Source organism: Grampus griseus (assembly GCF_964374135.1).
Source record: "Grampus griseus genome assembly, chromosome: 10".
Lineage (NCBI taxonomy): Eukaryota > Metazoa > Chordata > Mammalia > Artiodactyla > Delphinidae > Grampus > Grampus griseus.
In genome coordinates, this window is record NC_139004.1 from 68612084 (window position 1) to 68636931 (window position 24848).

The 24848-nt window shown below is 37.7% G+C and overlaps 1 protein-coding gene across 1 annotated transcript in view; it reads right to left on the minus strand.

Moving 5' to 3' along the window:
• SFMBT1 (Scm like with four mbt domains 1) overlaps window positions 1–24848 on the minus strand; it is a 126648-nt gene that overhangs the window by 44118 nt on the left and 57682 nt on the right. The window contains exons 2-3 of the mRNA XM_082663792.1: window positions 12025–12179; window positions 2740–2834 (exon numbers count right to left, since the gene is read on the minus strand). Coding sequence (XP_082519918.1) covers window positions 2740–2834; window positions 12025–12052 — 123 coding nt within the window. The 5' untranslated portion in view covers window positions 12053–12179. The remainder of the gene's footprint in view (window positions 1–2739; window positions 2835–12024; window positions 12180–24848) is intronic.

A 24848-nucleotide genomic window follows, 5' to 3' on the forward strand; every position in this document is an offset into this window, starting at 1 on the left:
CTCTCTCCACACTCTTGCCTCTCCCCCACAAAGAGACCTCTACTGCCCACAATTTTCTAACTTGGTAGTGGGGGACAAGCATTCTCTGAGATTCAGCCTCAGTCTTGTGAGATTCTGTGTCCCTTGGTCTTGGGGGTGGAAACTTCTCAGTGATCCTAACCTTCCCCCAACTGTAGGGGACTTCTGATGCTCCAGCATGTATTCCTACCCCTCTCCTACCTACATCCCTTCCCCAATCAGTTTGATGCTTTTGCTCTTGAAGACCCAGGTAAAGCTTAGTACCTTTCCCACAGTGGGGGTTCTTCTCTCCAACAGACATGCACCATGAGGAAGGCTTTTTCACTATCTTACACTCTTCCTCTTTGCTAATGTGGTTTATCTCTAATTCCTTCTTCAGCCCTGTTTTCCCTCCTTCCTTCATGCCAAACTTGGTTATGTAAAACTCTTGCTGGTGGCTTGGACATACATTACCATTGCTCTAGAGTTCTGAGTTCTACCAGTTTTGCCCATGATCTGCTAGTCATAGCCATCCCTTCTCAACATCTTCCTATACCCATGCTTGATTTTTACTATATTTGGCAGCCCTTCACCATATACTGATTCAGGTTTATGGTTAGGCCAAGTCCTAATCCAGAGCAAAGCCCTAACTCTCTTCAATTTTATTAAGGCTCAGAGAAGAAGCTGCAGAAGAAAAGTGTGAAGCTAGCAGAGGCTGGTTCATGAGGTTGAAGGAAAAAGGACATTTCTATAACATAAAAGTGCAAGGTGGAGCAGCGAGTGCTGATGTAGAAGCTGCAGCAAGTTATCCAGAAGATCTAGCTAAGATAATGGATGGAGGTAGCTACCCTAAATAACAGATTTTCAGTGTAGATGAAACAGCCTTATCTTGGAAGAAGATGGAAGAAAATGCCATCTAGGACTTCCATAGCCAGAGAAGTCAAAGCCTGGCTTCAAAGCTTCAAAGGACAAGCTGACTCTCTTGTTAGGGGCTAATGCAGATGGTGAGCTTAAGCTGAAGCCAGCGCTCATTTACCATGAAAAACTCCTAGGGCCTTTAAGAATTATACTAAATCTAACCTGCCTGTGCTCTATAAATGGGAAAACAAAGCCTGGATGACCGCACATCTGTTTTCAACATGGTTTACTGCATATTTTAAGCCCACTGTTGAGACCTACTGCTCAGAAAAAGATTCCTTTCAAAATAGTACTGCTCACTGACAATGCATCTGGTTACCCAAGAGTTCTGATGGAAATGTACAAGATTAATAACGTTTTCATGCCTGCAAACACAACATCCATTCTGCAGCCTATGGATCAAGAAGTCATTTCAACTTTCAAGTCTGACTACTTAAAAAATACATTTCATGAAGCCGTAGCTGCTATAGTGATTCCTCTGATGAATCTAACAATTGAAAGCCTCCTGGAAAGGATTCATCATTCTAGATGCCTTTAATTACATTTGTGAACCATGGGAAGAGGTCAAAATGAACATTAACAGGTGTTTGGAAGAAGCTGATTCCAACCCTCACAGATGACTTTGAGGGGTTCAGGACTTCAGTGGAGAAAGTAACTGCCAATGGGGTGGAACAGCAAGAAAACTAGAAGTGATGCCTGAAAATGTGACTGAATTGTTGCAATCTCATGATAAAACCTGAACAAACGAGGAGTTTCTTCTTCTTCTTCCTCTTTTTTTTTTTTTTAATCTTTTGGCCACGTCGTATAGCATGTGGGATCTTAGTTCCCCGACCAGGGATCGAACCCATTCCCCCTGCATTGGCACTGTGGAATCCTAACCACTGGACCACCAGGGAAGTCCCAGGAGTTTCTTCTCATGGATGAGCTTTCTTGAGATGGAATCTACTCCTGGTGAAGATGCTGTGAAGATTGTTGAAATGACAACAAAGGATTTAGAATATTACATAAACTTAGTTGATAAAGCAGTGGCAGGGCTTGAGAATTGACTCCAATTTTGAAAGAACTTCTACTATGGGTAAAATGCTATCAAATAGCATTGTACCTACAGAGGAATCATTTGTAAAAGGAAGAGTCAATCCATGGGGCAAACTTCACTGTTGTCTTTTTTCAAGAAACTGCCACGGCCACCCCAACCCTTCAGCCACCACCACCCTGACCAGTCAGCAGCATTAACATTTAGGTAACACCCTCCACCAGCACAAAGACTACTCACTAAAGGCTCAGATGATGACTAGCACTCTTAAGCAATAATGTATTTTTAAATTAAGGTATGTACTTTTTTTTAGACATAATGCTATTGCACACTTAACAGACTATAGTATAGTTTAAACATACTTTTATATGTACTGGGAAACCAAAAAATTCGTGTGACTTGCACTTTATTGCAACACTTGCCTTACTGTGGTGGTCTGGAACTGAACCCGCAACAGCTCCAAGGTCTGCCTGTACCAGACTATAAATCATTTTCTTCAACCGAAGAGGTTTTTGGGGGTTTTTTTGACAAAAATAAAAATAAAGGAATATTCATGACTGGTCAAAAAAGACAGGTTGGCATCGAGTGGGAAAAAATACACAAAACCAAAAGGGTTTTAGAATATGTCAAGTTTTCTTAATAAAAGTGACAACAGGGGGGAAAAAGAAAAAACACTCAAATTCTCTCACTTGAGAGAATTCTACCTTAAAATAACTCTAAACTCTCTACTGATGGTGCAGTGAGTCAAAGAAAAGAAATATAGTAAATCAAGCAATATAGTCACCGCTCACATGTTTAAAAGACCCGTAGGGAACTGCTGTGGATCCTGTCTCTTCTAGATAGTCTTCCCAGCTTAATTCCACTTCTTCCACTCCAGATCCAGCATCTGGAATTAAAAACAACACAAAAACAGGTAAGACTCAATTAAAAAAAAACTTAAGCTATAAAAACATAAACTTAGTAAACCTAACTTACAATTTACTTCACAAGTTAATTGACTTTTCACACAAAATAACTAAGTGTTCTTTTTAAATAGCAGGTTCCCTTAGTGCACTGATTGTCAATGAATCTCAACACCATAGAGTGTGACATGCTGTCTCCTGCTGGGATCTATCTGGGATTCACCTAAATAGATCACATAAAGCTGGTGAGAGTGTAACTACTATAAACCCTTTGTACTGTAATTTAGTATCTAATGCCAAATATCTGAGATCCTTAATAGGCATTTCAAACTTAAATTTTCAATCTGTTCTTCCTTAGTACTCTCCAACTGAGTAAAAGTTACCAATGGTTGATATTTTGACTCAATCCAAAAACTGTGGAGTTATCCTTACTTTCTTCCCTTTCTTTCACATCTCACATCCAATCCATCAGAAAATTCTGGGTACTACCTTTAAAAATATCCCAAATCTAATCACCTTCCACCATTTCTACTGCTATCTCTCTAAGTGCAAGGTCTAACTACAATATCTTTCACCTTTTAATCACACAATAAAATCTAAAATTTGGGAGACTGCAAAGGCCCTATATGATCTGACCCCTAGTTCCCGACCCTGACTCTGCATCCCCAACCAGCCTCTTGTTTGCTCACTGCACTCGAGGGACACTGAGTTTCTTGCCACTCCTCTCTAACCATGTTCTTTCCTCAAAGTCTCTGCGTTTGTTATTTCCTCTGCTTAGACTCATTCCCCTGTCATTGACAGCTTTACGTCATTCAAGCCTCTACTCAACACCTCTCCAGAAAAGCCTTCCACCAGAAAGGCCTTCCATCAGTGTGCATCTAAAGTAGAAACCTCCAGCCTCTGCTTTCATTATCTTCACGGCATTCATTCCTATCTACAAGCATACCATGCCTTTTTATCTTCCCCATTAGACAATAAACCCTGTGAAGACAGGAGGTTTGTTTTGGTCACTCCTACATCTCTGTCACAGCAGAGACTCAATACATTTTTGATGAGTGAGCAAAGATTCAAACACTCTATTGGAATCCAATAATCCCAATTCACATAAACTCCCTAAGAGCAGGGTTTTGTTCACTAACTATCCCCACCGCCCAAAACAATGCCTGTCACTAGGAAGTCTGTGATAAACAGCTGCTGAATGAGTATACCCTTGGGGAGCCTGTGCTTCACACAAACACAAGGAGGCAAATACAAGGACGCTCACCACAGCACTGTTTCTAACAGCAACAGACAGAAGCAATCAGTAGAAGAATAGATAAATTATGGCAATCCTACAACGGAGTACTACTACATATAGCAGCTGAAATAAATGAACTATACTGACATATATAAATCTCAAAAAAATCTCATCAAGTAAAAACAGCAGGTGCAGAATGAAAAGCACAAGATACAATTTAGGCTTCAAAACAAAGCTGCAATATAATGTTTATAAATACAAATCAATAACAGTATAAAAAAAGGATGGGAAGAATATACATTAACAGTGCTACCTTTGGGGAGGGAGGGAAGCAAAGAAGATTAGAAGGAAAGTACAGAAGAGCCTTAAACTGTATTATGTTTTATTTAAGAAATGAAAAAACACATGAAAACATGTTCAACATCATTAGGGAAATGCATATCAAAACCACAGTGAGATACCACCTCGCAGTCATTAGGATGGCTATTATCAAAAAAGCAGAAAATAAGTGTAGGCAAGGCTGTGAGAAACTGGAATCTTTGTGCACTGCTGGTCTCGGAATATAAAATGGTACAGCCACTGTGGAAAAATTTTTGGTGGTTTCTCAAAAAATTAAAAATATAATTACCATATGATCCAGCAATTCCACTTCTGGGTATATACCCAAAAGAACTGATAGCAGGGACTCAAACAGATATCTATACATGAATGTTTATAGCAGCAATATTCACAATAGCCAAAAGGCGGAAGTAACTGACTCAAGTGTCCATCAACAGATGAATGGATAAACAAAATGTGCTATATGCATGCAATGAAATATTATTTAGTCATAATAAGGAAGGAGGGGCTTCCCTGGTGGCACAGTGGTTAAGAATCCGCCTGCCAATGCAGGGGACACGGGTTCGAGTCCTGGTCTGGGAAGATCCCACATGCCGCAGAGCAACTAAGCCCGTACGCCACAACTACTGAGCCTGAGCTCTAGAGCCCATGAGCCACTACGACTGAGCCCACGTGCCACAACTACTGAAGCTTGCATGCCTAGAGCCCGTGCTCTGCAACAAGAGAAGCCACCGCAATGAGAAGCACGTGCACCGCAGCGAAGAGTAGCCCTTGCTCGCCACAACTAAAGAAAGCCTTCATGCAGCAATGAAGACCCAATGCAGCCAAAAATAAATAAATAAATTTATATATATATATATATATATATATATATATATATATATATATATATATAAAGCACCACATCTCTGAAAAAAAAGGAAGGAAATTCTGACACAGGCTACAGGCTACAATGTGGATGAACCATGAGAACATTACACTAAATGAAACAAGCCAGCCACAAAAGATCAAATAGTCTATGATTCCACTTACTTGAGGTAGTTAGAGTGGTCAAATTCATAGAGACAGAAAGAAGAATGGTAGTTTCCAAGGACTGGGGGGAGAGGGGAATGGGGAGTTAGTGTTTAATGGGTACAGAGTTTCAGTATGGGAAGATGAAAAAGTTTTGGAGATGGACGGTGGTAATAGCTGCACAATGATGTGAATGTATGTAATGTAATGCCACTGAACAGTACACTTAAAAATGGCTGAAATGGTCAATTTTATGTTATGGATACTTTACCGCAATTTTGAAAATGAAAACAAATATTGGACAATGTTAATTTATTATTTATTAATTTTTAAATTCTGCATTGTAGGTATGTGGGTGTTTCCTATATTGTTTTCATTTCTATGTATTTGAAAATTTTCCCTAGAAATACAACAAACCAACAAAGACTTTATTGGGAGCATCCTGGAAGTATGAGCCAGTAGAAATTCAACTTCCATCACTAAAACACAACAAGGCTGGACATTCATATTCATGGTCCTTGGCAAGAACCCTAGTCCCTCAAATAGCATGCTGATTTAAAAATAAACAATAACAACAATAAAAGCAGTGAATGAAAGGACTAAAATCTCTCATTCATCAAAAACTACCTAAAAACTGAGAAGAAACTAGACTAATGATCTGATAGAAAAGTCAGCAAAACACATGAAAAGAGAATTTATTTATTTTAATTTTAATAAATTTATTTTATTTATTTTTGGCTGCGTCGGGTCTTCGTTGCTGTGCGTGGGCTTTCTCTAGTTTCAGCAAGCAGGGGCTACTCTTCGTTGCAGTGCATGGGCTTCTCATTGTGGTGGCTTCTCTTGTTGCAGAGCACGGGCTCTAGGTGTGCAGGCTTCAGTAGTTGCGGCACGCAGGCTCAGTAGCTGTGGCGTGGGCTCTAGAGCGCAGGTGCAGTAGTTGTGGCACATGGGCTTAGTTGCTCCGTGGCATATGGGATCTTCCCGGACCAGGGCCTGAACCCGTGTCCCCTGCATTGGCAGGCGGGTTCTTAACCACTGCGCCACCAGGGAAGTCCCGAGAATTTATTTTTTAAAAATGCAAATAGTCCTTAAACATATGGAAACGTGTGCAAATTTATTCATTTTAAAAAAATGCAAATGGAAACTACACTGAGATATCAGATGGAAAAAATTCCAAAGTCTGACAACACACTCCATGGTGAGGCAGGTAATTAAGCAGGTAAAGCATAACGACACAACCCCGGTGAAAGAACTTGGCAATATCTAGCAAAATTACATATGTATTTACCTTTTGATCCAGCAATCCCACTTCTAGGAATCTATCCCAAAGATATGCTGGCAAAAATACAAAAAGACATATGTACAAAGCTACTGATTGCGGTACTATATGTAATACCAAGACTGGAAACAACCCAAATGTCCATCAATAAGGAACAGGGTGAATAAAATACGGTATATACATCCAGTACTATACATCTGTAAAAAAGAATGAGAATGATTTCCATATACTGATGTGGAATAATCTTCAGTATACACTAAGTGAAACAGCAAAACACACAGCAGTTTTTATTGTAGCTCTAGTTTTTGTATAAGGTGAGAGAGAGATGAATATATATGTAAATGCTCACACATATCTTTTTACATTTTAAAACATGAAAAATAGAATAAAAAGTAATAAAACTTGTTGTATATATGGAGAAGAATAAAAAGGATGAATACTATCAGGCTGAAAGTGGGAATGTTGTTATATAATTTTGACTTTGTAACTATGTATATACTTTACACAATTCAGAAACATTTAAATTAAAAATTCTAAAAACTGAAAATGAACTTAAATATGCCTAACTGTTGGTGTCAAAACCGCAAAGAAAACAGGATCCCTTTAAGTCATTAATAAAATACAAAATTTTGACTACAAACCCAAGTGGAATATATCTAAAGGCAAAAACATAAAGAAATCTTAAACTATACACTATTATCCTACTGATATTTGGAAGGTTGGTATTGTTATTGTGAAAAAATTATATGAATATTATAGGATAAAAACAAATAAGTGATGATACTAAAGACATTACAAAACAACACATTTCTAAAAGAAAAGAGACATGAATATAAAATCAAAGAAATAAAAACCCTGTAATTTTAAATTAAAATTGTAAATATCAGATGAAGCCATCTGATTTTCTTTTCTCTTCAAAAGACGTGTATTTCCTAGCTATCGCTATGGATAAGACCTAGAAGAAATGGCAATCTGCTATCAATGAGCACCCCAGCACCTGGATTGTAGACTGTAAATATCATATCCACTTAAAAAAAGAGAGCTCCTCAGAGAAATGGCAAATTGCAAGCTTGGGGCAGGAAATGTGCAAGAGGTACCTTGGAATCTTATTATACCAGAAAGCAAGGACTAGAACTATCAAAGATATATGACATCACATCCAAAGAACACAGGACCCAATCTGAAAGAACTCTCATTGGTCTAGAATGAGGCAATTTGATCATCAAATGAATGATGACAGCAATAGATTCAAATTCATATATAAAATATATATGTAATGTATATACGATATGAGTTAATAATAACACTTGAAAGAAAACAAATCAACTTCCTAAATAGCGGAGTGAGTACCTCAGTGAACCCACTCTTCCAGAAAAGCAGCAAAAATACTGGCTAAACAATGAAAATTGACCATTTCAAAGTTCTGAAATTAACTGAAGGCACAGAACAAACTGAAAAGCATCTATCAAGACAAGTTACAGAACCTCTGTTAGAATAGTGGGATTGTGGCTCTTTAAGTTGGAGCTATTCCCATCTTTCATTCCTCCCCAGCTCAAAACAAATTTTAGAACTGAAAATACAATAACCAAAAAACAAAACAAAACAAACTCCTCTACAGATAAGCTCTACAGCAGAATGAGGAGGACAGGGAAAGAAACACCAAAATTAAAGAGCAATAGAAAACACCCAATTTCAACAATGGAGAGAAAAAAAAATGAAAAGCGCCTCACAGAGCTATGCCACAATAGCAACAGACCTAACAAAAGTGTCTTCAGAGTCCCAAAAGAAGACAAAGAGAACAGAGCAGAAGAAGTCCTAGAAGAAATAATGGCTGAAAAGGTTCCAAATTTGTCAAAAGACATAAGCCTATACTTTTAAGAAGGTGAGAAAACTCCCAACAAGATAAACCCAAGGAAATCTGTGCACAGATACACAGAGTCAAACTGCTGAAAACTAGAGACAAAAAATCCTCAAAGCAGCAAGAGAAACAATACCTCTTTTAAGGGGAGTGGCGGGAGACAGAATTCCAATGACAGCAAATTTTCATCAGAAAGGGAGGCCAGAAGGCACAATATTTTTCAGGAGATGAAGAAAAGAACTTTCAACTCAGAATTCTATATTTAGCAAAAATATCCTTTAATAATAAGTGGCAAAATTAAAGGATATTCTCAGATGAAGGGAAACTAATGAATTCTATCACCAAGAGACCTACCCTAATAAAATGGCTAAAGGAAGTTCTATAAACAGAAATGAAATGACAGAGAAGGAATCTTGGAAAATCAGGAAGGAATAAAGAACATGAAAAGAGTAAAAATACTGGAAAACATACTACATTTTCCTTCTCCTCTTGAATTTTCTAAATTATATTTGACAGTTGAAGCAAAACTTTTAACAATATCTGATGTGGTTCTCAAAACATGCAGAAGAATATTTAAGACAAGTTTATTATAAATAGGAGTAGGAAAAGAGACATAAAAATAGGTAAAATTTTTACACTTCACTCAAATTAACAAAATGATAAAACCAGCAGAGTGTGGTAAGTTAAATATATATAATGTAATACCTAGAGCAACCACTAAAAAGCTATATAAAGAGATACACTCAAGAACACTGTATAGACAAAACAAAATGAAATTCTAAAAAAATGTTCAGGTAACCCACAGGAAGGCAGGAAAAGATAGGAACAAAAAAACAGAGAAAACAGGGCTTCCCTGGTGACGCAGTGGTTAAGAATCTGCCTGCTAATGCAAGGGAAGCAGGTTCAAGCCCTGGTCCGGGAAGATCCCACATGCCGTGGAGCAACTAAGCCCGTGCGCCACAACTGCTGAGCCTGTGGTCTAGAGCTCGCAAGCCACAACTACTGAACCCGCAAGCCACAATTACTGAAGCCCGTGTGACTAGAGCCTGTGCTCCGCAACAACAGAAGCCACAGCAATGAGAAGCCCGTGCACTGCAACGAAGAGCAGCCCCCCGCTTGCAGCAACTAGAGAAAGCCTGTGCGCACCAACGTGCTAAAAGTAAATAAATAAATAAATAAATGTATTAAAAAAACAGAGAAAACAAACGGACAAAAATGGCAGACGGGGCTTCCCTGGTGGCGCAGCGGTTGAGAGTCCGCCTGCCGATGCGGGGGACACGGGTTCGTGCCCCGGTCCGGGAAGATCCCACATGCCGCGGAGCGGCTGTGCCCGTGAGCCATGGCCGCTGAGCCTGCGCGTCCGGAGCCTGTGCTCCGCAATGGGAGACGCCACAGCAGTGAGAGGCCCGCGTACCGGGAAAAAAAAAAAAAAAAAAAAGGCAGACGTGAGCCCTAACATATCAATAATTACATTAAGTGTAAATGATCTACACCAATTACAAGACTGAAAAAGAAAATTTTAATGACTACATGCTGTTACAAGAAACTTACTCAAAATATAACAATTTACACAGGTTGAAAGTGAAAGGATGAGAGACTTCCCTGGTGGTGCAGCGGTTAAGAATCCGCCTGCCAATGCAGGGAACACGGGTTCGATCCCTGGGCCAGGAAGACCCCACATGCCGCGGAGCAACTAAGCCCGTGGGCCACAACTACTGAGCCTGCGCTCTAGAGCCCATGCACCACAACTACCGAAACTACTAAAGCCAGTCTGCGCCCTCTAGGGCCTGCATGTCGCAACTACCGAGCTGCGAGCTGCAACTACTGAAGCCCATGTGACTAGAGCCTGTGCTTCTCAACAACAGAAGTCACAGCAATGAGAAGCCCACGCACCGCAACAAAGAGTAGCCCCTGCTTGCCACAACTAGAGAAAGCCCGTGCGCAACAAAGACCCAGTGCAGACAAAAATAAATAAAATTTAAAAAAAAAAGAAAGTGAAAGGATGAAAAGGATATACCATGCAAACATTAATAAAAAGAAAGTAGGAATAGGTAAATCTGTAGAGACAGAAAGTAGACATGGTTGCCAGAGGGTAGATTAAGCAAGAAATGACTGCTAATGGTTTCTTCTGAGGAGTGATGAAAATGTTCTGGAATTAGGTAGTAGTGTTGGTCACACAACTTTCTGAATATACTAAAAACTACTGAACTGTATACTCTCAAAGTGTAAATTTTATAGTATGTGAATTATATCTTTAAAAAATATTTCAATAAAGGTGTTTTTAGGAAACCTCAATAGTTAAAAAAATTATTAATTAAAAAGCAAACAAACCATATGATTAATAAATGAGCCAAAAATACGAAGACATGGTACTGAAGGGGATACAGGGATAGCAAGTAAGCACCTGTTCAACATCATTTGCATTCAGCCAATAGGGGAAAGAAAATTAAGACCAGGATGAGCTATCATTACACATCTATCAGCATGACTTAAATAAAAATAGTGACAATACCAAATGGCTGTGAGGATGTGAAGAAATCAGATCTCATATACTGCTGCTAAGAATGCATAATGGTACAGCCACTCTGGAAAGTAGCTGTGCTCCTCGGCATTTATCCCAGAAAAATGAATTTTTATGTATATGATTGTTTATAGCATCTTTATTCATAAAAACCAAAAACTAGAAGCAACCAAAATGTACTGCAACAGATGAACGGTTAACCAAACTGCAGTATATCCACGGAATACTAGCAAGCAATAAAAGGGAACAGACTACTGATACATTCAAGAATTTGGATGGATCTCAGGGGCATTATTTTGAGTGAAAAAGTCCATCTCAAAAAGTCACATACTGTGTGGTTCTATTTATGTAACATTCTGGAAATGACAAAATTATAGAGATGAAGAACCGATTAATGGTTACCTGGGGTTAGGGAATATTGGGGAAGAGGAGTAGGTGTAACTATGAAGGGGCAGTACAAAGGAGCTCTGTGTGGTGATGGAATAGTTCTGTATCTTGACTGAGGTGGTGCTTACAGGAATCTACACGTGATAAAATGACAGAACTACATACATTTTATACATAGCTTTTATACTGTACTATACTTAAATGAGATGTAACTTACAGTAGAAACTGAGTGAATGGTACATGAGAACTGTCAGTATTTTTGCAAGCTCCTATGAATTAATAATTACCTCAAAAGAAACTTTGTGTTTTTTTTTTTAACGAAGTCTGCTCATAAAAGTTATTTACTTTTTCAACAAACATGCTGAGTACACGCCCACCCCCACCCCTCAGTGCCAGGTTCTCTGCCAGGTACAAAGAAAGACAACTCATGTCTTCAAAGAGCTTCCCATTTAGTGGTAGAAAGATAAGCCATACAACATAACACAGGTAAGTAATGGAATTCTGCACTCTGAAGAATGGATTTTGCTCAGCAAAACCAATACCTGCATCAATCTGCTGCTCCCCGTTCATTTCCACAGCACATGGGTGATCTCCTCCCCACACAGAGGACAGGCCTTATAGTTATGCTACAGTCTGAAGATTACTTGCAGTTCTCAAGCATCTGTTCAATGGGCATCCAAGCGTCCAAATGAAAGTGCTGAAAAATCAAAAAGAACACATTAACAGGCTGCAGCCCAGTGTTTATTCAGTCATAAGACATGATACTCTGGTGGGTTGAAAGGGCAGATAAAACAAAAATACACTGGCAGAATAGATGGAACTAGAGAAAAAAAATTTGACACCTTTTCTAATTTTGAAGACTGTGTGTGTGTGTGTGTGTGTGTGTGTGTGCGTGTGTGTGTGTGTGTGTGGAGAGAGAGAGAGAGAGAAAGAGCTATCAAGACCTTGATATCTAAAAATCACAAAAAATCAACATATATATGAATCACTACCCCTTCAACTTAGATTATAATACTGAGCACCACTATCCACAAAAACTCTAATTCCTAATGAAATCCTGGGGGGAAAAGTTAGCTTTCAATGCCCTGTCTTAACCAGTAAATAAGATTCAGGATACGACATATTATTTTATCTAGTTTTCCATTTCATTTACCTAGAATATTATGCAGAACCAAAAAGTATCAACTATATTTGTCTACAATTACACTTATAAAGAGAGCTCAATCCCTCCAAAAAACCTCTGAAACCATTTATTCTTTTTTAAAAAGGCTTTATTGGGATATAATTCACATGCCAAAATCTCCCATTTTAAGTGTACAATTCAATAATTTTCAGTAAATTTACAGTTGTATAACCATCACTATAATCCAATTTTAGAATATTTCCATCACCCTGGAAAGAAACTTCATTCCCCATTTGCAGTTCTTCTCCATTCCATCCCTAGCCTCAGGCAACCACTAATCTGCTTTTGTCTCTAGAGATTTTGCCTCTTCTGGACATTTCACACAAATGAAATCATACAACATGTGGTCTTTTGTGGACTTCTTTCACTCAGCATGTTTTTGAGGCCCATCCATGCTGCAGCATGGATGAATCTATTTATTCTTGCTTTACATACATGTAGAACAATCTAAGATACTGCCTTTATATATGCCTAACAGATTAGAAAGAGTAAATGCAAGGGGGAAAAGGAGCTGCTGCAGGAAGGCGTGATGTGAACTAACCTCAAGGGCAACAATGCAGAAAACTATAAAGGTGGAATAGCAACTCAACAGCCACAGCTGCCTGGGTGATACCTACAAGAGCAAACAACTCTGAACCTCTCAAAAAGATTCTGATTCTGTATTAGATCCCCAGTAAAAGATTATCATAAAAATCTTTTAAACACTAAGAAAAAATTAGTTTAAATTTTAACATACTCTTTGAAAAGGTACAAGCTACCTCAAGTACAACAGTGTGAGCTGGGTGATAGGGATACCCAGATTCTAGTCCCAGCTCTACCCGTAACTAAATATGCAATCTTATACAGACTATATTATGTCATTTTTTTTTTTTTTTTTTTTTTTTTGCGGTACGCAGGCCTCTCACTGTTGTGGTCTCTCCCGTTGCGGAGCACAGGCTCCGGACGCGCAGGCTCAGCGGCCATGGCTCACGGGCCCAGCCGCTCCACAGCATGCGGGATCTTCCCGGACCGGGGCAAGAACCCGTGTCCCCTGCATCGGCAGGCAGATTCTCAACCACTGCGCCACCAGGGAAGCCCTATTATGTCCATTTTTAAAATCTGTAAAATGAGTGTAACATTTTCAGATTTTAAAACTAAATTTCATATTGAGCATAGAGAAAATCTTAATAACAGTTAAAATTATGGATATCCCATTTGAGGTAACTGCCAGTTATCCAAAATCTTTTCATACAACAACATAAGCACTGAAACTCACACTTTCGCAGATAGGAACAACTGAATAGAAACCTGGTAGTGAGATTTAAAGCCTCTAAATAAGCTTTCTTCTCTCAGTTTACTTTCCTACCCCAAGCCCAAAACATTCAAACTGTACCATTCCACCTGCCAATTCATTCACTCCCCATATTTATTAAACACTAGCTCATTACCATCCACTATTCTAGGAAATAAGGGTAAAGCAATCAAGAGAGACTTGGTTCCCGCATTCATGATGCTTATTTTCAACTGGTGTAAGACAATTTAAGCCAACAATTTAAAACAATTATTTAAAGTGCTATGAAGGAAAAGCAGCAGTAGGTGCTAAGATAGAACATAATGGCAGACCTAACCTAAACTAAGAGGTCACTGACAGCGTCCCTGGGGCGGGAAAAGGTATTTAAGCTGACACTAAAGGGGAAACAGCAGTTAGGCAAAAAGGGCAGAAAGGAAAGAACAGTCCAGGAACAGGGAGCAGCACATACAAAGGCTCTAAGGTGGGGAGGAACTGAGAGCAGGCCACTGTGGCTGGAGCATGGGAACCAACCGGGTAAGTGGCACACAATGAAACTGGACAGGAAGAGTAGGAATAACGCAGTTGATACAAACTGGGGATTTACCATAAGCTGGGTACTGTCCAAAGCACTTAAACATATTAACCCATTTAATACTCTCAACAACTGGACAAGGTGACATCACTATCATGAGGAAACAGGCACAAAACAGGTACTACCTGCCAGTGTCCCACAGCTACTTAAGTAGGAAAACCAGGTCTCAAACCTAGCAAAACATCCACATTATAGGTCCTCAAACGCTGTATTATAGTGCCTCTCAATGGGAAGCAACCGAGGGTTTTCTTAAGCAGAGAAAGGATCAAATCTGTGTTTTTAAAAACATCACTCTGGGAAAAAAAAAAAATTACTCTGGACCCAATCAGAGAAACCATAAAGGAGTGACAAAAAAACATAAAAGTATAAAATTTCTACATGGCAAAAGACACCGGAAATAAAATTCAAAGATAACAGAGTAGGTCTTAAAAGTTCTCATCACACACAAAAAAATTTTTCTAACTATGTATGGTGACAGATGTTAACTAGATTTATTGCAGTAATCTTTACAATGTATACAGATATCAAATCATTATGCTGTATGCCTTAAACTAATATAATGTTATATGTCAATTTTACTTCAATAAAAATAAATAAATAAGACAGTTGAGATGGGTGAAAATATTAACAACATGTAAGATAATGGATTAATTTCCAAATACAAGCACCCATAATTCAACAAGAAAAAAAGAAAAATCGGTAAAATATGTAATTAATCCACACTAAAAATGAGAGTTAATACTTACAAAAATATGCTCAATCTCATTAGCAGTGAAATAATGAGACTTTTTAATCAAATACTATTTTTTTCACCTTTCCAACTGGTAAAACTTTTAAAACTGAAAATCTCCAGAGTTGGCAAGGAAGACAGACAAAGGGAGAGAGTATATATTGGTACTACCTTTTTGGAGAGAAATTTAATGATAAATAATTTAACATATAAAGATTTAAAAGACAAACTCTTTGAGCAATAATTCTACTGTTAAGAACCTTTCACACAACACAATATGTGGAATCTAAAGAAGTGATACAAATGAACTTATTTACAAAACAGAAACAGACATAGAAAACAAACTTATGGTTACCAAAGGGTAATGGCAGGGGAGGGATAAATTAGCAGTTTGGGAATAACAGATACACACTATATATAAAATAGATAAACAGCAAGGACCTACTGTAGAGCACAGGGAACTATATTCAATATCTTGTAATAATCTATAATGGAAAAAAATCTGAAAAAGAATAGATATATATATATGTATGTATAACTTAATCACCTTGCTTTACACGTGAAACTAACACAACATTGTAAATCAACTATACTTCAATAAAAAATAAATTTAAAAAAAGCACTCTTGAACAACAACAAAATAACCTTTCACACAACACAAATGTGTGGAAGGCTACATAGCCAATGATGTTTGCTGCTGTATTATCTGTAACAGTGAGAAACCAGAAACAGCCTATATGTCCATCAAATGTGAATGAGATGGCTACAGACATTATGATACACCTACACTAGGAAATAATTTGTAATCATTAGAAGAATTCAAGTAGATCCATAAAAGCATATGGGAATGTCATCTATATTCTCAATGAAAAAAGCAAGTGAAGGACAATTATTATTTATATTAACTTTTCAAAATCCTGTGTCCATTGTTTACTTGGCTATGTGACTTTCAACAATCACCTTATTGGTGCCAATGACATCACTAATAAAATGGAGTGTAACAGTACTGTACCTACCTCACCGGACTGACAGGATAAGTAGGATAAACAATGAAGTGCACGTAGCATACAGCTACATAGTAAATGCTGAGTTAATGTTAACTGTTATGCAATATTGACAGATTCAAGTTCCTATGGCACTAACTTAGGGTCATTTCTACATATAGTCTTGAAACTTCATCATGGGTCTGATGTAACAAAATTATCTGTTGGTTTACTAGGTTGTGAAGATGTCATCCACTGCTTACACTCATAAACTCTTGAAATACGTCAGCATATTTTGTGCAGCGAGCCACATAGTGCAATAATAATAATTATTATTATTAATAAATCTTCAAAGCCAAAAAGACATGAGCTGGGGGAAATGCCAAGTCTTATGTAGCTGAAACTAAGAATGTAACTTTTAAAAAATTAAGTTATAATTAACACACATTATTACATAAGTTTCAGGTATAGTGATTCAGTATTTTTTTTTAAAGTTTTCTTTATTTATTTTTGGCTGCATTGCATCTTCGTTGCTGCGAGCGGGCTTCCTCTAGTTGCAGTGAGTGGGGGCTACTCTTCGTTGCGGTGCGCGAGCTTCTCATTGCAATGGCTTCTCTCGTTGCGGAGCAGGGGCTCTAGGCACATGGGCTTCAGTAGTTGTGGCTCACAGGCTCTAGAGCGCAGGCTCAGTAGTTGTGGCGCATGGGCTTAGTTGCTCCGCGGTATGTGGAATCTTCCCGGACCAGGGCTCGAACCTGTCTCTCCTGCATTGGTAGGTGGATTATTAACCACTGCGCCACCAGGGAAGCCCCCAGTATTTTTATACATCACTGCAAGAAGACCATTTACCATCTGTCAACATACAAAGTTGTTAAAAAGGGCTGTGACATTTTTTTGATCTTACAGCATCACTTAGATTTTAATAAATAATCAGTTCATTGTCTTAATAGTATCATGAGAAATAAACTGATGAAGCCTTTTGCTGTAGAACATCTGTCAGATCTTTCTCTTTATTGCTAGTCTGCTCTCTTTTTATGCAGTGAGAAAAAAACAATAAAATATTGAGGAGCTTAAAATATAAAAATTTAATTCACTTTTCATTTATTTCCTATTCATGTTAAACTGTTTTACTGTCTTTATTTATCATTGATTTTGGTATTATAACTCCTCTTGTGGTGACCAGAATACATCAGAATTATTTATTTAAATAAGTTCTCATGAACTAACTAATCTGGACCTTGTTCATCTTATTTAAGAATTCTTTCAGTGAACTAAACAGCAGCCTAGATATTTACAGGAGGTTCTAATAAAAGAGACTAAAGCCAGTATTTTAAAATAGGAAACACTTCTAAGAAACATAAATAACAATTTAAAAAAGCAAAGCTAATTGTACAAAACCAGCTTTGATGTCAAACACACACACACACACACACACACACACACACACGCACACAAAGAAAACAGAAACAAAACCCAGGTAGAATAAAACTGAACTGAATTCGCTACTTCATTTTTAGTGATATATCAATATAAAATAAAACCACCATGGAATACTTATACTTTAATAGATTTTTAAAAAGATCTAAAAGTCATCTGAACAACAAACAGCTACATGATGCTTCCCCTCCCATGCTATTTCAGTTTACCCATGCAGTCCACACTCTAAGCTTATACTACTCAGCTGCACGTTAATGCTCTTGATTTTCAAGGCTAAGATTAAACACTGAGTAAGAGTATTTATAATGTAGAAAAGTTACAATAATGCAAGAGAGATTTCTGTAGCATGAGTCGTCCTCAGCCAAATGATTTAACATGTTGGATATAATTTTTAAAGCACTTAGGAAGAAGGACAGAAACTCAGTGTGACTATAAAGATATGACCTAGTATGTATGGTGGTTGCAAGAAAATGCTTTAATTCAGTAAATATTTACCAGACAGTTAAAAGGAAAATTCCCACTAACTAACCTGCTTGAATTTGCACTCCTCTCCCTCAACCGAACAAATGGAAGGTCAGTAATAATATCAAGTATGTTGTAAATATGGTAAGTGCAAACAATTCAGCAAATCAGATGCTCCATTTTGGGCAGATTTGCGAAGTTAACCCTGCCCTTGACGGTAAATGCTAGTGGTAGAGTCACTGTATTTTTTGTTCCCCAACAGGTGTTGATTTCAGTTGGCCTTTCACTCTCCACAAGGGTTAATCATCACTCCCTGACCTTGTGCACATCTTATTTGACAGGCTATCTAAATTAAATCTTATGCTTCCATCTGTCAAATGTCAATGTAACTTGATTATCATGGGTAGAAATTTTCTATTGTTTCATTAAGTTGTTTGTTGTTATTGTTTCTAACCCACTGCTACATGTTTAACTAGGGAGATAAAAAATAAGTCTGTTAAGTTGACACATCTTAGCCACTCAAATCATCTAAGTTAAATCTGACCCTAACTTAACTTTTTCATGATTATGTAAATGCAACACAGGGCACATCTATCTCAGCTTTACAAATCAGTACTTATTAATTTACAAAACCAGTAAAAGCTTTAAATAAAACCCACAACTCAAGAATACCCTAATTTTTTAAAAACGTGCTCAACATCACATCATCAGGGAAATGGAAATCAAAACCACAGTGAGATACCATCTCACACCTGTCAGAATGGCTATTATCAGAAAGACAAGAAATAACAAGTGTTGGCAAGGATGTGGAGGAAATCCCTGTGCACCACTGGTGGGAATATAAATTGGTGTAGGCACTGTGTGAAAACGCTATGTAGATTCTTCAAAAAATTAAAAACAGAACTACCATATGATCCAGCAGTTCCACTTCTGGGTATGTGAAATGAAAGGAAATGAAAACACTAGCTCAAAAAGATACCTACACCCCCATGTTCATTGCAGCATTATTTACAATAGCCAAGACATGGAAGCAACCTAACTGTCCATGGATGGATGGATAAAGAAGATGCTGTGTACACATATATACATACATAATCGAATCATTTTGCAATATATATATATATATATATCAAATCACAGTGTTGTACAACTTGGACTAATACAATGTTATATGTCAATTATATCTCAATCTTTTAAAAAGCCAAATTATGAGGCAATATTTTAAAAGGGTTATTTTGGACTAACAATGAGAAATTTTTAAGTAAAATATGGTACAAGCATACACTGTATTACTACATGGCCAATAAAACTGTGTTAGAGAAATGTTTTCCTTCCCAATCAAAATCCCAATAGGGTATTTTATTCACCTTGATGAGCTAATTTTTAAATGCATCTAAAAGAGAAAATGTACAATCTAGCTACATATTTGTAAAAGATGATATATGATGAAGCTAGTTCCTTCTATCAAAATATTAAAATAGTGTAGTATTAGTGCAAGAAAAGACAAATACACCCATAAAATAGAATGAGATTGAGAAATAGATGCATTTATATGAGAGTACAGTTTGTGATACAATGGCATCCCATATCAATTGTGAAAGGATGAACAAACTAATAATAAAGAATTGGCTATCCATTTTGGGAGGAAAAAAATTAGATCCTTACTTCATGTTGCAACATAAATAAATCCCAGGTGAATTAAAAGAGCAAAACATGAAAATTAAGACTCTAAACAAATTAAAAGAAAAACACAAGAGAATATGGTTATAACCTTGGTATAGTATAGACTTCCTTAAGCAAGGAAGCTATAAAATGGATACATTTGACTACATAAACATTTAAAACTTCTGATTAGCAAAAAGACACCATAAACAACTTTCAAAGCCAAGTTAATAGACTAGAAAAAAATACTGCCAGCATATATCAATATAATAGACAAAGAATTAACAGCCATAATTACAGAAAGCACCTATAAATCAATGAAAAATGACCAAACCTTATAGGGGCAAAACAGTCAGATATAAACAGGAATTTTACAGAAGAAATGCAAATGACTTACAAGCATATGAAAATATGTTTAACATCAACAGCTAAAACAAGTTATTTTTCACTCACAGATTGGCAAAAATAAAAGATTAATAACACCCAATATGGGTAAAGATATGGAGATATGAATGCTGCTATCACCGGTTGAAGAGCACAAATGGATGCGACCCTTTTAGAAAGAAATTTTATTTCATCAAAAATTTTAACCTGTATTCTCTACAACCGAGCAATTCAATTTCTAATATCTATTTCAGAAAACTATCCAAAAAATAAATAAGCAGCATAACGATTTCAAAGAAAGAGATTAAATTGTTCTCACTTCCAGGGCATACACAGAGAAGACACTCCCACACGTACAAAGTGCAAAAGCCTAAATGTATGCTTGAGCAATGTCTGTGGCTAGGGAAAAACTGGAAACCTCAGTATCAATCAGTAAATTAGGGCATATTCGTTAAGATGAGAGTTAAAAAGAATGAGATAGTTTAATGGGTACAGAGTTTATGTTGGGAGTGATGAAAAGGTTTTGGGTATAGACAGTAGTTTGTGTGTGTGTGCATGCTTATAAAACATACTCAAACATACACAAAACTACATATTTCTATAGTATATACATTTCTTTATATATCTACAGATACTTTTAAAATGATCTGGAAGAATGCATCCAAATCACTACCAGTGGTTACTTCTAGGAGAGTGAGATTCAGGAATAGGGTAAAAGGGAATTTGTGCTTTATCTGCTTTGAATAAACATTTTATGATCAGAATGTATTCATATGTGTACTTCTATGACTTAAATTTTTATTTTAAGAAAAAAATGCATTTACTGACATGGAAAGTTATTTATTCATTCTTTCAACAAATATTTACCAGAAACCTACTCTGTGTTAATAAGCCCTATCAAAATATTAGGGATGTTATCAGTGAAGAATACTCACCAAAATCCCTGCCCTCATGAAGCTTATGTTTTAGTGGGAAGGAGAAAAAGTACTTTTCGAAATATGGTAAGTGATAGAGCTGGGCAGGGGAGACGCATAGGCTGAAAGTTGAATGCGGAGGTTGCGGTGGGGGGGTGGGGCGGGGACCGGGACGAGGGGAGGGGGGGAGCGTCACTGAAAAGGTAACATTTGGACGAAGACTTGAAGGACAAACAGAAGGAAAAAGCCTGCCAGCCATAGGGAAAACCCAGAACAAAGGCCCTAGAATGAGGACATGTGAGGTGTGTTCTAAGACTAGCAAGGAAGCCAGGGTAGTACAGGCTACATAAATAAGCAAGCGAGAGGAGAGGCAAGACAGCTGTCAACCTCACACTGTTTGCCACACTCCCAGTCTCCTTTGTGACTGTCTCCCACCTACAGTCCTTAGGGAACTATGATATTTACCAGGACCCTGCTCCTCTGGGGGTGATAAAACATAAAGGCAAGGCTGGTGGGAATGTACAATGGTGCAATCCCTTTAGAAAACAGTCTGGCAGTTCCTGAAAATGTTAAACATAGATTTACCATGTGACCTAGCAATTTCACTTCTTGGTGTATACCCAAGATGACTGAAAACATATGTCTACACCAAAACTTGTACATGAATGTACACAGCAGCATTATTTGTAATGTCAAAAGGTAGAAACAACCCAAATGTCCACCCACCCATTAATGGATAAATAAAATATGGGGGACTTCCCTGGTGGCGCAACGGTTAAGAATCCACTTGCCAATGCAGGGAACACGGGTTCAATTCCTGGTCCAGGAAGATCCCAAATGCCATGGAGCAACTGAGCCCGCGTGCCACAACTACTTAAGCTCGCACGCCTAGAGCCCGTGCTCCGCAACAAGAGAAGCCACCGTGATGAGAAGCCCGCGCACCACAACCAAGAGTAGCCCCCGCTCACCCCAACTGGAGGAAGCCCATGCGCAGCAACAAAGACCCAACACAACCAAAAACTAAAAAATAAAAGAAAAATAAAATATGGGATATCTAACACAACGGAATATTATTTGGCCATAAAAAGGAACAAAGTACTGATACACGCTACAACATAGATAACCTTGAAAATACTGTGCCAAGTGAAAGAGGTCAAACACAAAAGGCCACATATTATATGCTTCCATTTATATGAAATGTACTGAAGAAGCAAATCCACAGAGACAGAAGGCAGATTAGTGTGGTTGCCCAGGCTGGGGGAGAGGCTAATGGGGAGTGACTAACATGTACAGGGTTTCTTGCGGGGGTGTTGAAACATTGTAAAATTAGGTGGTTGAGATAGCTGTACCACTCCGAATAAAAACCACTGAACTGTACACTTTAAATAAGTGAACTTTATGGTATGGAAAAATATCTTGATAAAGCTGTAAAAAAAAAAAGGTAAAAAAATAAAAGCTGTAAAAAAAATATTAAGGACACAACTGTGCTTTTAAAATAACATTATTCCCATTTTCAAATACAGAAGCCAATGACAAAAAGAGACAAGGAGTCTGGGTCACCATTAGGATATGCAACAGAACAAGGAAAGATAATTTAGCTGTCACTGTTGTGTATTAGTTAAGTCAATGCTTTAAAAGATAAATTCCAAATTTCTGTTGTTTAATCCAACAGATATTTATTGCTCACACACATAAAGTCCAAACAGATGTTCTTAATGAGTGGGGCAACTCCCCTCCACGTGGTAATTCATGGAGTCAAGTGCCTTCTACCTCACACCTCCTCCATCTTCAACAAAGGGTTCTCAAATCTTCGAATATAGAGGGATCACTCACGGGAGGTTCTCCTGGGCCAGGCCTGCAAGCGGCACCTCCCTTCTACCCACGGTCTGCTAGTTAAAACTTAGTCATGTGACCCATCTGCTCTAAGAGAAGCCGAGAACTCTAATGCAGTACTTCCCGACATTAGTAAATATGAGTGTTTAGAATTAGCATTGCCATATTCTAGAATTCATATCAACAGCTAATATTAGTTATTTTATTTAAAGAAGCCTCTACGGATCAACAGTAGTGATACAACAAACTGCCATGGAATTGCTTTCTCAACTAATCAATAAATATTTACTGAGTACATACTATCTGCCACATATTGTTTTAGGTAAACAAATAGAGGGGGGGAAACCTTGCCCTCACGGATCTCACAATCCAGCACGGGGAGACAGAAAAACAAAGTGTATATAGCATATTGAACAAAAATAAATGTTAGGAGGAAAATGAAGCAAGGAAGGAGGACAGAAGTACTACTTTCAAAAAGGTGATTAAGGTCTTAGTGATAAGGTGACATGAGCCCACACCTGAGGGAAGAACATTCCAGGCAGGAAAAGGAGAAGTGCAAAGACCCTCCACTGAGAGCTTGTGCAGGATATCTGAGGTCACTGCTGTTGTAGCAGAATGATCAAGGCTGGGATCTAGGAGGTGAGTTTAGAAAGGTACCAGGGAGTCAGATTACATGTACACCTGTAGGCTGCTGTGAAGATTTTAGTTTTGGGGAAGCCACTGGAAGATTTGGAGCAGAAGAGAGACACAGTTTGACCTATTTTTTATAAAGGTTATCCTGCAGTTATGTTGAGAAAAGACTGTAAATGGGCAAGAGTAGAAGCAGGAAGACCAATTTAAAAGACGCTGGAATAATCCAGGTGAGAGGTGTTGGTGGCTAACTCCAGGTTAGAAGCAGTAAAAACACTGAGAATAGTAAATGAGAAACTGGATGTGGGGTGTGAGAAAAGAGCGTTACCTGGGCTGACTCTTTAAGTTTTTTGTCTATGCAATAGAAAGGATGTAGTTGCCACTTGGGGAAAAGCAAAGTCTAAAGGAGGAGTGGTTTGAGGAAAACAAACTGAGGGCTTCAATGCAAAATAGGGCAATACGATTGCCTTCTTCATTATTAAGGGTTTGCTCTTTGAGTGTTCAGGGAAATTCTTTTTCAATCAACAGAATTATTACTATGTAAAGTGTTTCCAATTTATAAGCTATTTTCTTTATCTGCTATACTTCATCTGAGCAAAATAACAACTCTTTACAACAGTTAGATGGGTTCAATCCTTATCTTACACCTTGGGAACCTTTTTGTCATCTTCAATCCCTCTCTTACACTTCACCTTTTTTTTCTAGGTTTACTAATCATCCATGAAGGCACTTCCTCATACCAGTTTAGTAATTTATGCTGTCTTATTGTCTTATTTTAAAACCCCAAATTCAATACCCACAAATTTTGCATTAAAAGCACTTAAATGTCCATTTTTCTAAGCCTTCTTTAATACACATCTAACAAAAATTTCAGACAATTTTGAAAACTGAATCATACTATAATGAGGTTGGAAATTTTATGCCAACCAATTTATAAATTCCTGGTTCACAGTTGTAAGTATGGCCATTCTGCAGTCCTGTTTCCTCAGCAATTGTTAATTAGTACCAGGGTACTAAGCACCTACACTATGCCAGATACGAAGACTACTAAATCATGGTTTTGAAATTATCTTTCACTGTACCAAAATATGACATAAGCATTTAAAAAGCATTTCTTTATCCTCACATTATCTTGTAGGCTGCAGAAATAGCAGATCTTCTAGAGCTCAAATATTATCACATTTCTCATTGATTACAGGCTTTATTTACAGAAGCCAGTAGCACTAGTACATGTTAAAAGAGTCAATATGTCTTTAATCTGATTAAATAAAGAGGTATTTGATTCA